At 38.9% G+C, this 12566-nt stretch overlaps 1 protein-coding gene across 2 annotated transcripts in view; it reads right to left on the reverse strand.

Annotated features, from left to right (window-relative positions):
• Positions 1 to 12566, reverse strand: part of EPRS1 (glutamyl-prolyl-tRNA synthetase 1) — an 84627-nt gene continuing 72061 nt past the window's right edge. For both annotated transcript variants that reach the window (XM_062210362.1, XM_062210361.1), the window contains 7 exons: positions 12065 to 12220; positions 11383 to 11580; positions 10781 to 10954; positions 7694 to 7854; positions 5695 to 5773; positions 458 to 522; positions 1 to 360 (listed from right to left, as the gene is read on the reverse strand). In XM_062210362.1, the coding sequence (XP_062066346.1) occupies positions 210 to 360; positions 458 to 522; positions 5695 to 5773; positions 7694 to 7854; positions 10781 to 10954; positions 11383 to 11580; positions 12065 to 12220 (984 nt within the window). In that variant the 3' untranslated portion in view covers positions 1 to 209. The remainder of the gene's footprint in view (positions 361 to 457; positions 523 to 5694; positions 5774 to 7693; positions 7855 to 10780; positions 10955 to 11382; positions 11581 to 12064; positions 12221 to 12566) is intronic.

Here is a 12566-nt window from a genome sequence, read left to right on the forward strand (position 1 = left end):
TAATAGTTCATGATATTTATTACTGGGGTTGTTTACAGAAAATCCTTTATCCCACTGTGAATTAAGCATAAGAATAGTGGTTTGTCTCATAGGACTTCCTTTTAGAACTTTTATTTTTAAAAAAATCATAAAACTATCTGAGTCTGGGAAGGTATTAGTATCAATTTTTTAAAAAATAAGGGAGGTTGGAGAGGATTTTGCTGTATCCTTTAGTAACTCCGACCAAACAAGGTGTAGAACTTGGCAGGGTTCTTGCCACAGATGCATTTGGCTCCAGGCTGCAGCTCACGAAGTGGTTTGAAAGGGATGCAAAGACTTTTTGCTCCCATGGATGGAGCACCAGGTTCAAGATCTTGATCCCTGAAATTAAAACAAATTAAGAATTTGTTTTATACTGTATATTGCTATTACTTTTCATTGCAGCAAAGCATATGTTTTATTTGTTACTTATGCTTACCTGGCAGTGGTCTTTTTGATCCAGTCTTCACAGTCAATTTCCCCACAGAATGGAATCTGAGCAATCTAATAAGAGAAAACACTCAGTAATCATAGCTCTTTTCTAGTCTATTCTATGAAAGCAACATTTGAGTTCTCCATTAAACTGACAAGCAAATAGGATAGGATTCCTAGCCCTTTTCAGGTTTGGCACCTTTGCAAACCTACTAGGGGCTTTGCTAAGAGAAAGCAAAGAAGAGTTTAGCTCTAAAACGCACGCTGATAGAACGGGAGATAACGAAGACATCTTTGCAGTGCACTAAAATGTCCCAATACACTGATACAGCCTAGATGCTGAACAGAGGTAAATTCCAGCTCTACCTCCTTTTCATGTCTGGGACACTGTCTGTGCTACTTATCTAAATAACTATTTAGGAGGATAAAGGGGAGATGACAAATAGTAAACTGATTTTTAAAGTGCTATTAATAATAATTAGGGGCTAGCACTGTGGTGTAGCGGGTAAAGCTGCCACCTGCAGTGCTGGCATCCCATATGGGCGCCGGTTCGAGCCCCAGCTGCTCCACTTCCAATCCAGCTCTCTGTTATGGCCTGGGAAAGCAGTGGAAGATGGCCCAAGTCCTTGGGCCCCTGCACCAGCCTGGGAAGACCTGGAGGAAGCTCTTGGCTCCTGGCTTCGGATCGGTACAGCTCCGGCCATTGCGGACAATTGGGGAATGAACCAACAGATGGAAGATCTCTCTTTCTCTCTCTCTGCCTATTCTTTCTCTGTGTAACTCTGACTTTCAAATAAATAATCTTTAAAAAAATAATAATAATAATTAACAAGCAAGCCTCACTTTATGGCCAGAATGTTTTTCTTTCTTTCTTTTTTTAAAAGATGTATGTGTGTATTTGAAAGGTTAGAGGGGCTGGCACTGTGCCAGTGTCCCATATGGGCACTGGTTCAAGTCCTGGCTGCTCGACTTCTAATCTACCTCCCTGAGCCCGAGAAAGCAGTGGAAAATGGCCCAAGTGCTTGGACCCCTGCACCTATGTGGGAGACCAGGAAGAAGCTCCTGGCTCTTGGCTTCAGACTGGCCCAGCTCCTGCCATTGCAGCCATCTGGGGAGTATACTGGCAGATGGAAGATCGATCTCTCTCTCTCTCTCTCTCTCTCTGCCTTTCAAATAAATAAATAAGTCTTATTTGTTTTTTTGGTTTTTTTTGGACAGGCAGAGTGGATAGTGAGAGAGAGAAACACAGAGAAAGGTCTTCCTTTTGCCGTTGGTTCACCCTTAAATGGCCGCTGCGGCCGGCGCATCTCGCTGATCCAAAGGCAGAAGCCAGGTGCTTCTCCTGGTCTCCCATGGGGTGCAGGGCCCAAGCACTTGGGCCATCCTCCACTGCACTCCCAAGCCATAGCAGAGAGCTGGCTTGGAAGAGGGGCAACCGGGATAGAATCCGGTGCCCCAACCGGGACTAGAACCCAGTGTGCCGGCACCGTAAGGCGGAGGATTAGCCTGTTAAGCCACAGTGCCCGCCTTTTTTTTTTTTTTTTTTGTCTTATTTGTTTATTTATTCTCTTATTTGCTCTCTTCTATGGCCTGAGAAAGCGGTAAAAGATAGCCAAGTGCTTGGGCCCCTGCACCTGTGTGGAGACCCAGATGTGTCTGGTTCCTGGCTTCAGATCGGCCAAGCTCCGGCAGATGAAAGACCTTTCTATCTGTCTCTCCCCTCTCTGTCTGAACTCTACCTTTCAAATCAATAAACAAAAATCTTAAAAAAAAAAAAATGGATTAGGAAATTACAGAACAAGTAACTCATCAGATGAACATTAATGTACAATGACATTAAATATTAATACATTCATTTTAAATGCTAAAATGTTCACTTAAACCTAATTCCTAAAGTTGAAAAACTGTTACTCCGATAATCTGCCTCAAGACAATAAAGAGGTGACAAATTTCTAGGTAAGGCTTCAGGGGGATGGGTGGAAGGAAGGTGGCAGAGATGGAAATCAAAGACAAATCTGAATGAGTTTTAATAAATAAATAATTGTGTAATGTATAATGAAAAGTAAAGCAAAAACAAACCTAGAGATATAAAATAACCTAAAATAAATTATTTACCTGTTATTGAAAGTTGGTAAATCATTAGCATTTATACAAAAACATAACAAAACACATTCATAAAAATACTGTTTAAACTTCATTACAAAAGAAAAAATGGGGAAAAATTTTATAATCACTCTAATTAAACAATGATAAAATATTAACACTTAATTAAAAAGAATCTGGGCAATAAATTTAAATCTAGTTTTGTTGATACTTTTATTAACGTGAAAGATTTACAGCCGAATTTTTATAACTAATCATTGTTACATTAAACAAAATCATATTTTTCCTCAAAAACAAAAATAACTAAGTTTCAGAAGGTTTGTATTTCTAAAATGATTTTTAAAGTTTAAATTGTTTTAGCATATAAACAAATATGAGTTCAAATACAATTTTACTTAAATGATAATTCTGAAAAACGGTTTTAATTCTCTCTTCAAAGCAAGGTGTAGATGGTGAGACTTGATATTTCTGGTTATTGATTTTGGCACTTGTTAATACAAAAGACAGCATGCATTTCTAGGGTATTTAGTGAGCCATGACAAGGTTTTCAACACTCCACTTTTTATTATTTCTAAATGTATATTTTTAAAAAGATAATCTTTTGTAATAATGTCTTCAATTCTTTAGATGGTAAGAAATAGCAATATTCAAATATCATAGTGATCAATAAACTAGTAATATACAATAAAGTGTATATGTATAAATAACATCTATTTTTCATTTACTAAGAACTTATTTTGAAAAATGTGCTAAAATCAAGTACTGTAAATCAGGTACTTTTTTTTTTCACTTATACCAGTAGAGAAGAGTAGAAAAATAAAACTTTCACCTACATGCTAATTCCAAAGATCTCTTCCTCCTTTTCCCCTCCTGGCAAATACAACTGTATTTACAACAGCTTCAAAGGTTGCTTGATGGTCAGTAAATACATCTAAGCTGACCAACATGAGGTGAGATAGAAGCTGACTACTGAAAACAAGAAACAAAATTTGCTTTCTGGTCCTCCGACATACAACTGCAATACTTTGTCCTACTTTGTAAATATAGATGTTGAAATCTCTGCACTAATTGATCTAATTTTGGAAGAACAGATATGATTATACTAATACCTGCTGAGATTTATTTCTTTGACAGCAATGGGTTACCTGATAGTTACTCTATTGATTTATTAACTATTATGCAATGTACAATGATATACTTTGAGGTAAAAGTGACTTCCTTATTTCTGTAATAAAAGAAAGCTTAAAATTCAATAATTGGGGCCAGTGTTATGACACAGCAGGTTAAGGAATGCGATGCCAGCATTCCATATCGGAGTGACGGTTTGAGTCTCTGCTACTCAGCTTCCAATCCAGCTCTCTGCTAATGTACCTGGGAAAGCAGTGGATGATGGCCCAAGTACTTAGGCTTCTGCCACCTATGTGGGAGACCAGTACTGAGTTCCTGGCTCTTGGCTTCATCCTGCCCAGCCCTGGCTATTGTGGACATTTAGGGTGTGAACCAGCAGATGGAAGATCTTTCTCTCCCTCTCTCTCTCTTTCTCCCTCCCCTCCCCTCTCCCCTGCCCTCCTTCTGTCGCCTTGCCTTTCAAGTAAATACACAAACAAGTCTTCAAAAAATTTCAATTAATGGAACAAAAAGAAAACAGTGATAAATTACAGTGAAAGGGAAAAAATACTGTAGCAGATAGCTATCTATCCTCTAGCCTTATAGTAAAAGTAGGCAGTTGGAATCAAGTGAAAAATTATGGAATCCAGAAAAGTCAAAGATTACAAAGGCAATAAACAAGAACAGAAGACTAAATACTAAAGAATTATGGATCTAAAAGGGATTTTGAAATGATTTATTTTGTACTCATTATACAAATTAGTAAACTGCAAGCTACAAGGAGCTAATTTTCCCAGCTCACACAATCAGATATATTAATAGGTTATGACTATAAAACAAAGCTTTGCATTTTAATTTCAGCATGAGTTAAAAAAAAGAGAGAGGAGCCGGCGCCACGGCTCACTAGGCTAATCCTCCGCCTTGCGGCGCTGACACACCGGGTTCTAGTCCCGGTTGGGGCACCGATCCTGTCCCGGTTGCCCCTCTTCCAGGCCAGCTCTCTGCTGTGGCCAGGGAGTGCAGTGGAGGATGGCCCAAGTGCTTGGGCCCTGCACCCGCATGGGAGACCAGGAGAAGCATCTGGCTCCTGGCTTCGGATCAGCGTGGTGTGCCAGCCGCAGCGCGCCGGCCGTGGCGGCCACTGGAGGGTGAACCAATGGCAAAAAGGAAGACCTTTCTCTCTGTCTCTCTCACTATCCACTCTGCCTGTCAAAAAAAAAAAAAAAAAAAAAAAAAAAAGAGAGAGAGAGAGAGAGAGAAAGAAAAGTACATTAAACTGTCCGGAGACAGAAATTCTAGCACCAGATTTGCTTCTTTTAGCTTGGAGTAATTCATTTAGACTCTGGCCCATGGCTTTTTCATTTGTAACCTAGGGACACAGAATCAGCTGTACATTCAAACATGTATACCAGAGTATTAAAGTCCATATGATTAATCACTTCGCTAATCAGGATTTCCTCTTTCTGAATAATAAAAAAGTTTTACCTAGGAATAGCTGCATATACACAATACATAAAACCAATGGGATCCAAAGAGCCATTAACTAACTAAGTAGAAACACCTAAGTAGTTTTAAGGACCCCAAAGTAGCCAATCACCCTAAAAAAACGGGCCCAGACATGGGCATTATCCTCCCCCTACAATATTCAGAAAGTTCAATCAATTAAGAGCCAGGTAGGTATGGTCAGGGAGTTGAAAGAAACTGACTCTGCATTTAGGACTCTGCACATTACATTTCTAAAGCTAGAAAAATAACAAACAAATTTATTTTCAAGAATGAAGACAATAAGGTCACATAGAAGTTTTTAAGCATTGTACCAAGCTTGAGAAAAAAACTTAAATAATCAGTTTACTAGTGTTTTCCATAAATGATGTCATGTTTTAATTCTTTGGGAAAGTCATATATAATGCTGAATAACATACAATCCTTTTATGTAACTAGCTTGAAAAAGAGATTAGGACCATATCTAGTTTCAAGGAGTCATTAAATATGATTGAAGTATTTTTTATTAAAAACTTTTCAGAAGTCTCCTACCTTTCCAGAATCTAGTATCTTCTGAAAATCTTCCATTGTATCAGCTACAACCATATGAGTCTTAAGGTCTTCAGAAGCCCTACCAAAAAAATTGAATAATACTTATTCTTCTGACAAACATGAGGTTTACACACTTAAAACATGAGAAATTTGCCGAGCACACAATGGGTAATCATTACCTTTGTTACTGCTGTGAAATCTGTACTAATATTCTATTCATACTTATGCTAGTAAGTAGGTTGTTTTTTTTTAAATCTCTGGTCTTAGTTTTCATTTCCATAAAATTGGAAAAACACTCTAGTAAGTTAAGTCTAACTACCACAGAGGATTGTTTATAATAATGAAACATAAAGACATGAAAGCATTTCAAAAAGGAAAAATACATAAATCTATGAGTATTATTTGAGATATTTTCACATAGGATGTAATTCTCTTTTGCAAGAACCTTGTTTTAGAAATACAAATAAACACTATCCTCTTCCACATTCAAAGTCACACAATACATGCGGCCCACTGAAGGGTGATGACTGAGGAAGCGAAGGCCTATTCTTTTCTGACTCTCAGAGTTAAGGCCATGTGAACTGTGTGCCAGCAACTGCCAGCTGTCCACCAAATCTGTTTCTTCTTCCTATTCTTGTGTTTTTTGTAGTGAGATAGGCCCATGTGACTAAGTCATAGACAATGTAGGGTTGGGAGGAGTGAAGTAATATGCAATTTGTTGGGCCTAGGTTTAAGGAAGTGGGCCTGGCTCCTAAGCATGCTCTCCCATTTCCCAACCAGCAACAGCCTAGAGATGACTGTGATCTACTTTGACCATGTAATGACAACAAGCCCTAGGGCATGGCAGAGTCAACATAGGTGTCTGTACAACCAAGGGAAGCAGAGTCAACCCAGACCTGCAACACTGACCTCATTGGTCCATAAAAGAACAGGGAAGCCATTTCTTTATATTCCTCAAACTTAATCCTTGCTTTTTACAGCAGCTTAGCCTACTTTACTTACACAACTTCTTATACTTTGGTAAGACAAAGCTCAGGTTAATTGAAAAATTAAAGTATGATTCACATATGTGGAATGATCTAAATTATACACACCCATATTCACACATGCTTAAAAAGAAAAACAAGAAGGAAATACACCAAAATGCTTTCATAGGTCAAGGCAGCCCTGAAACTTTCCCTCCAGGCCCGACCTTCAAACCCAATCTGGAGAGTCTCAGCCAAAGCTACCTTATCATCTGCGGAACTCTTAACACTATGATTGCCAAGCCTTCTCTAGCCCCATCAAATTAGTACTTCAGGAAAGGGGCCCAAGCACTGGTATTTATTAAAGCTCCATTTATTAAAGCTTGTGCTGCCATAGGTACCCAGCAGGTGAGTGTCAATGCCTTAATCCCGCATAGCTGTATGTTGTGAAGGTCTAGTTATAAAATTAAACTAAATTAATCCAGGAGACTAGTCCATCACTCCAAACCTACTAGGGGCAGAAGGTACTTAGAAAAATAACCCATGGCTGGTGCCGTGGCTCATTTGGCTAATCCTCCGCCTGCAGCGCCAGAACCCAGGGTTCTAGTCCCAGCTGGGGCGCCGGGTACTAGTCCCAGTTGCTCCTCTTCCAGTGCAGCTCTCTGCTGTGGCCCGGGAGGGCAGTGGAGGATGGCCCAAGTGCTTGGGTCCCTGCACCCACATGGGAGACCAAGAGGAAGTACCGGCCCCTGGCTTCGGTTCGGCGCGGCCCCGGCTATAGCGGCCATTAGGGGAGTGAACCAACAGAAGGAAGACCTTTTTCTCTGTCTCTCTCTCTCATTGTCTAACTCTGCCTGGCAAAAAAGAAAGAAAAAAAAAAAAAAAACAAACCAAATGCAATTAAAAAAAAAAAACTAAGTAGCATGGAGTTCACAGAGAATGATTACTTGAGGCAATCTGAAATTTTCTTGGTATAGATCTCAAATACTGGATAGGATTGGAGATGACAGACATAACCAATACTAAGGAACCACCTTGTGAAAAGGTTAGCCTGGATATCTTCCAAAATAGTCTGAAGTTTAGTCTCAGCTTCATTTTCAGCAATTGTCAGCTTTTCTCCAGTATCTCGTCTGACAGCTACAAACTGACAGTTCTTCATATCACGTGGCCCAACTTCAAGTCTAATTGGAACTCCCTATAAAATAAAGAAAGGCGGTTAATATGATAAATGTATGTCACCATTTGAATACACAGACTTATTTATTTCATGGCTTCTGTTCTTAACTATAAATCATAAAAATCCAAAAAAGCAAAGCTATAATCAAACAAAAATGTAATATTCCTGAGATATGATAGAAAACTACTTCAGGCTGGCGCCGCAGCTCAATAGACTAATCCTCCCTCTGCGGCGCCGGCACACCGGGTCCTAGTCCCGGTTGGGGCGCTGCATTCTGTCCCGGTTGCTCCTCTTCCAGGCCAGCTCTCTGCTGTGGCCCAGGAGTGCAGTGGAGGATGGCCCAAGTGCTTGGGCCCTGAACCCGCATGGGAGACCAGGAGAAGCACCTGGCTCCTGGCTTTGGATCAGCGTGGTACGCCGGCCGCAGCGGCCATTGGGGGGTGAACCAACAGAAAAGGAAGACCTTTCTCTCTGTCTCTCTCTCTCTCACTTGTCCACTCTGCCTGCCAAAAAAAAAAAAAAAGAAAAGAAAAGAAGGGCCGGTGCCGCAGCTCAATAGGCTAATCCTCTGCCTCGCTGTGCCGGCACACCGGGTTCTAGTCCCGGTTGGGGCGCCAGATTCTATCCCGGTTGCCCCTCTTCCAGGCCAGCTCTCTGCTATGGCCCGGGAGTGCAGAGAAGGGTGGCCCAAGTGCTTGGGCCCTGCACCCCATGGGAGACCAGGAGAAGCACCTGGCTCCTGCCTTTGGATCAGCGCGGTGCGCTGGTCACAGCATGCCAGCCGCAGCGGCCATTGGAGAGTGAACCAACGGCACAAGGAAGACCTTTCTCTCTGTCTCTCTCTCTCACTGTCCACTCTGCCTGTTAAAAATAACATAAAATAAAAATTTAAAAAAAAATTTTTTAAAAAAGAAGAAAACTACTTCATTAAGGAAAAAAATCTGGAGCAGGCAGGCATTTGGCATGGTGGTTAAAATGCTGCTTGGGACACTTGCATCTCATATCAAAATGCCTGGGTTCAAATCCCAGCTCCACTTCAGATTCCAGATTCCTTTGAGCCACAAACTGGTAGGCAGCAGGTGATGGCTCAAGTACTTGGGTCCCTAACATCCATGTAGGAGACCTGGACTGAGTTTTGGGCTACTAGCTTTGGCTGGACCCAGTCCCGCTATTGTAGGCATTTGGGAAGTGAACCAGTGAATCAAAGACCCCTGTCTGTCTGCTTGTCTACAGTGCTCTCTCTGCTTTCCAAACAATTTTTTAAAAAAAAAGAAAAAATTTTTAACAGAAAAGAAAAACAACTGACTGAGTGGTTCTGGGCTAAGAAAGCTTTGAATGGAGAAACATAAGGTAACTATCTAGATCAGCCTTCCTAACGTTGCTCACAAAACAGCACACATAGACAATTACATTTGCCTGGTACATGGGAGTAAACAGAGACATAAGACACCCCAAGCCACTGAGGGAGCAGTGCACTGGCACATTCTTGACTCACTAACAGTACAATGCTGCAGTTTGGTTCCAAGGCCCTCGCTCTAGACGTGTTATCTTTGTCTTTCATATGCATTAGAATCAGCTAGAGGGCTGATTAAAGAACAGATGGCTGGGCCCCACCTCCAGAGATGCTTATTACAGTAGGTTAGAGATGGGCCCTGCAAATTTTTATTTCTAACAAGTTCCCAAGTGATGGTGAAGTAGACTGCTGGTCCTGGGATACACTTTGAGAATGACTGCCCTATGTCTTTTTTTTTTTTTTTAAACAAAGAAAATTAAGGACTGTCTATATGCAAGTTTAAGACTTTCGAATCCTTATCAGCAAGAGGGAATCAAAATCCTTAAGGCTTAGTGAGACACCTCATTCTTAGGATCCAGAATCTAACTTGATAAACAGTATGTTTTAAGTTTTTTTTTGAATTAATGACACTCTAATTTGAACTTTCTGATTTTAAATTAGACTTTTCTACACACAATTTAGCTGGTGTTGTACTCCAAATCAAAGCTATAGGAAAAATTTTAAATGTTATTCTAGAAATCCTAATTTATCCCTTCAGAAAACTTACTTTACAAAAAAAAGTCAACACTCTGAAGTAAACAGAAAGCAGGGAAGTGATGACTCAAAAGCAATGAGCACAGCCAGCAATAAATATGATTTTCCACTAAAGAACACCAGAACATATTAGAGATATGGCTAATTCCAAGGGCCAGAGTAGGAAAAGTGCCATAATATCTTGTGCCAAATAGCAAAAAAAAAAAAAAAAAAAAAAAAAAAAAAAAAAAAAGCTCAAAGAATGATGAGCAATGACAAAAGAACACAAAAGCCAACCTCAATGGATCCTACTGATCAAATCAGACACTTTGAATATCAAAACAAATAATGATAGTAACAGATTATAACCTACTCAATACATAAAACATGTGAAGAAGGCATACTACACAAAAAGGAAGAAACATTAGCTGTATAATAATTAGATTCTTCAGCACAAGATTTCCCTTAGGGGGACACTTACAACAGATATTAATCGTCGATGTCTTACTATTAGCTGTAACAATGACAGCTTGGTGAAGCCCATGCACCATTATTCTGAGAATCATATTGTTCAAATTATTATATGGATTCCTGGTATAAATGGTACAAACATTTCAGTTTACCAACCACATGAAATTTACTGATCAAAAGCAAGGACTTTAAGATTATTTTTATTCATAATAAATATAAGCTTCTACAAAAGCTATTTTAAATTTAAAAAATAAACTTAGTTATCACAACTACAAAGCTATGAACTGGTACAGTGCTGAACACTCAGTTTAAGTGAAGAAAATAAGTCACAACAATCAAAACAAAAATTTTTGAAAAAGCCTCAAGTTTTATAAAACACAAACAGAACAGAGAAACTCTAAATGGTGTGGGTGTGTAGGGATAAAAAATGCAAACTGAAAAATTTACCTTGAGCTCCCAGTGATTGAATTTCCAACCTGGAGAGTAGTTGTCTCGCAAATCAGCTCTAACTCGAATGCTAACACTTAGTAACCGCCTGCAATAATCATTGCATTTTGCAATCAGTGCTTCTTTGTCTTCTTCAGAGAGTGCATTTGTAATGCCACAAGGAATCACCACCACCTAGAACCCAACACAGTGACCCAAATTTACACAAGAAAATAGCAAATGGAAATACAGAAGTCCTATAACTATGTGGGAATTAAAACCCACTAGTGACTATAAATCTTAACACAAATCAATCATTGTGATTTCTAATCACATATCATATCTAATTAGCTGTGTATCACTAATCTATACTAAATGCATTTTCATTTGACATACTATTTTTCATTTAACTTGTATCATTTCAAAAAAATTTCTAAAGTTTTATATGAAGTAGCATAAAATTAAATAGAAACTAATAAACAGTTCAAATGACACACACAGTTACATCACACTGAGGCCTAGGCTGTACTGCACGTTGTTTTTATCAATTGAATGATTCAGAAAACTGTCCTTTTGAATTCCCTGTCATAAATATGGCAATGATAAATGAATGATCTCCTTACCTGAACAGAGGCTACACGGGGTGGTAACACTAAACCCATGTTGTCTCCATGGACCATGATCATAACACCAATAGTTCGAGTTGTCAGGCCCCAGGAGCACTGATAAGCAAATTGCTTCTCTCCTGGTGTCTTTGGATCTTCAAAAACAATTTCACACATTTTGGAGAAATTCTGTCCTAAGTGATGTGATGTTCCTCCCTAAAATAAATAAAGTCATTTTAATAATCTATTATGCTTTATCATGACTATTTTATCTCTTCCTTTATACATTAGCAAGGTTTTAAAATATAAGCATGATCCCTTTCTCTCTCTCTCTCCCTCTCACTGTCTGTAACTCTGCCTCTCAAATAAATAAATAAAATCTTTAAAAAAATTAAATAAAATATAAGCATAATCAATATAACAAGTGATTAGGATAAGTCAAAAAAAGAGAATGTATGAAGTGTTTGGTCCTGGGCAGTCCCTTTCATAGGAGTAAGGATTGCAAGGGTTCAAAAAGAATCCATACTTTGGTAATTCAGGATATAAGCCATGACTTACCTGACCTTGGAGATGTAAGAGAAATGGGAAGAAATTTCCTGAAAAGCACCAAAACTACTACTTCTCTGATCGAAAAAACTGCTAAATCTGCCCATGAACTGCACTTACAGTAACCTATCAATTAAATATAGCAGTCTGGTACCTGGATAGCCCTTCCACTGGCAGATATAAATGCTTCTATTGTAGTTGTATAGTCTCCTCCTGCAAATTTCTCCTTCTCAGTCTTTCTTCCTTTTACAACAGGAATTGCTAGGAGTTCTTCATACACCCGAGCATATAAGTCAAGTATCTGCAAGACCTGTAACAACATTTAAATGTAAATGTGCTCAAATTTAGGGTATATTCAATCATTATAGATCTATAAAATTGTACTACTTAAAACTTGGAACAACCCAAACCTTTTTAATGGGAAGGTTAAAGCAGCCAATACGAAGATTCAGCAAAGCAGTATGAAAAGAAGCTGAATAATTTTTTAATGAATATAAATTTAGAAGAGAAACTAAGTGTTTATGAAAGGTACACAGTAATTGAAGTGAAAAATCTCCCCCAAAATGATTAACTTCAATCACAAGATTAGCACTTGTCCACATATTAAAGTCCAAAATATTTTCACAAAATTTGAAACAGCATATTCCATGTGTTAA

Source organism: Lepus europaeus, chromosome 14 (genome assembly GCF_033115175.1).
Source record: "Lepus europaeus isolate LE1 chromosome 14, mLepTim1.pri, whole genome shotgun sequence".
NCBI lineage: Eukaryota > Metazoa > Chordata > Mammalia > Lagomorpha > Leporidae > Lepus > Lepus europaeus.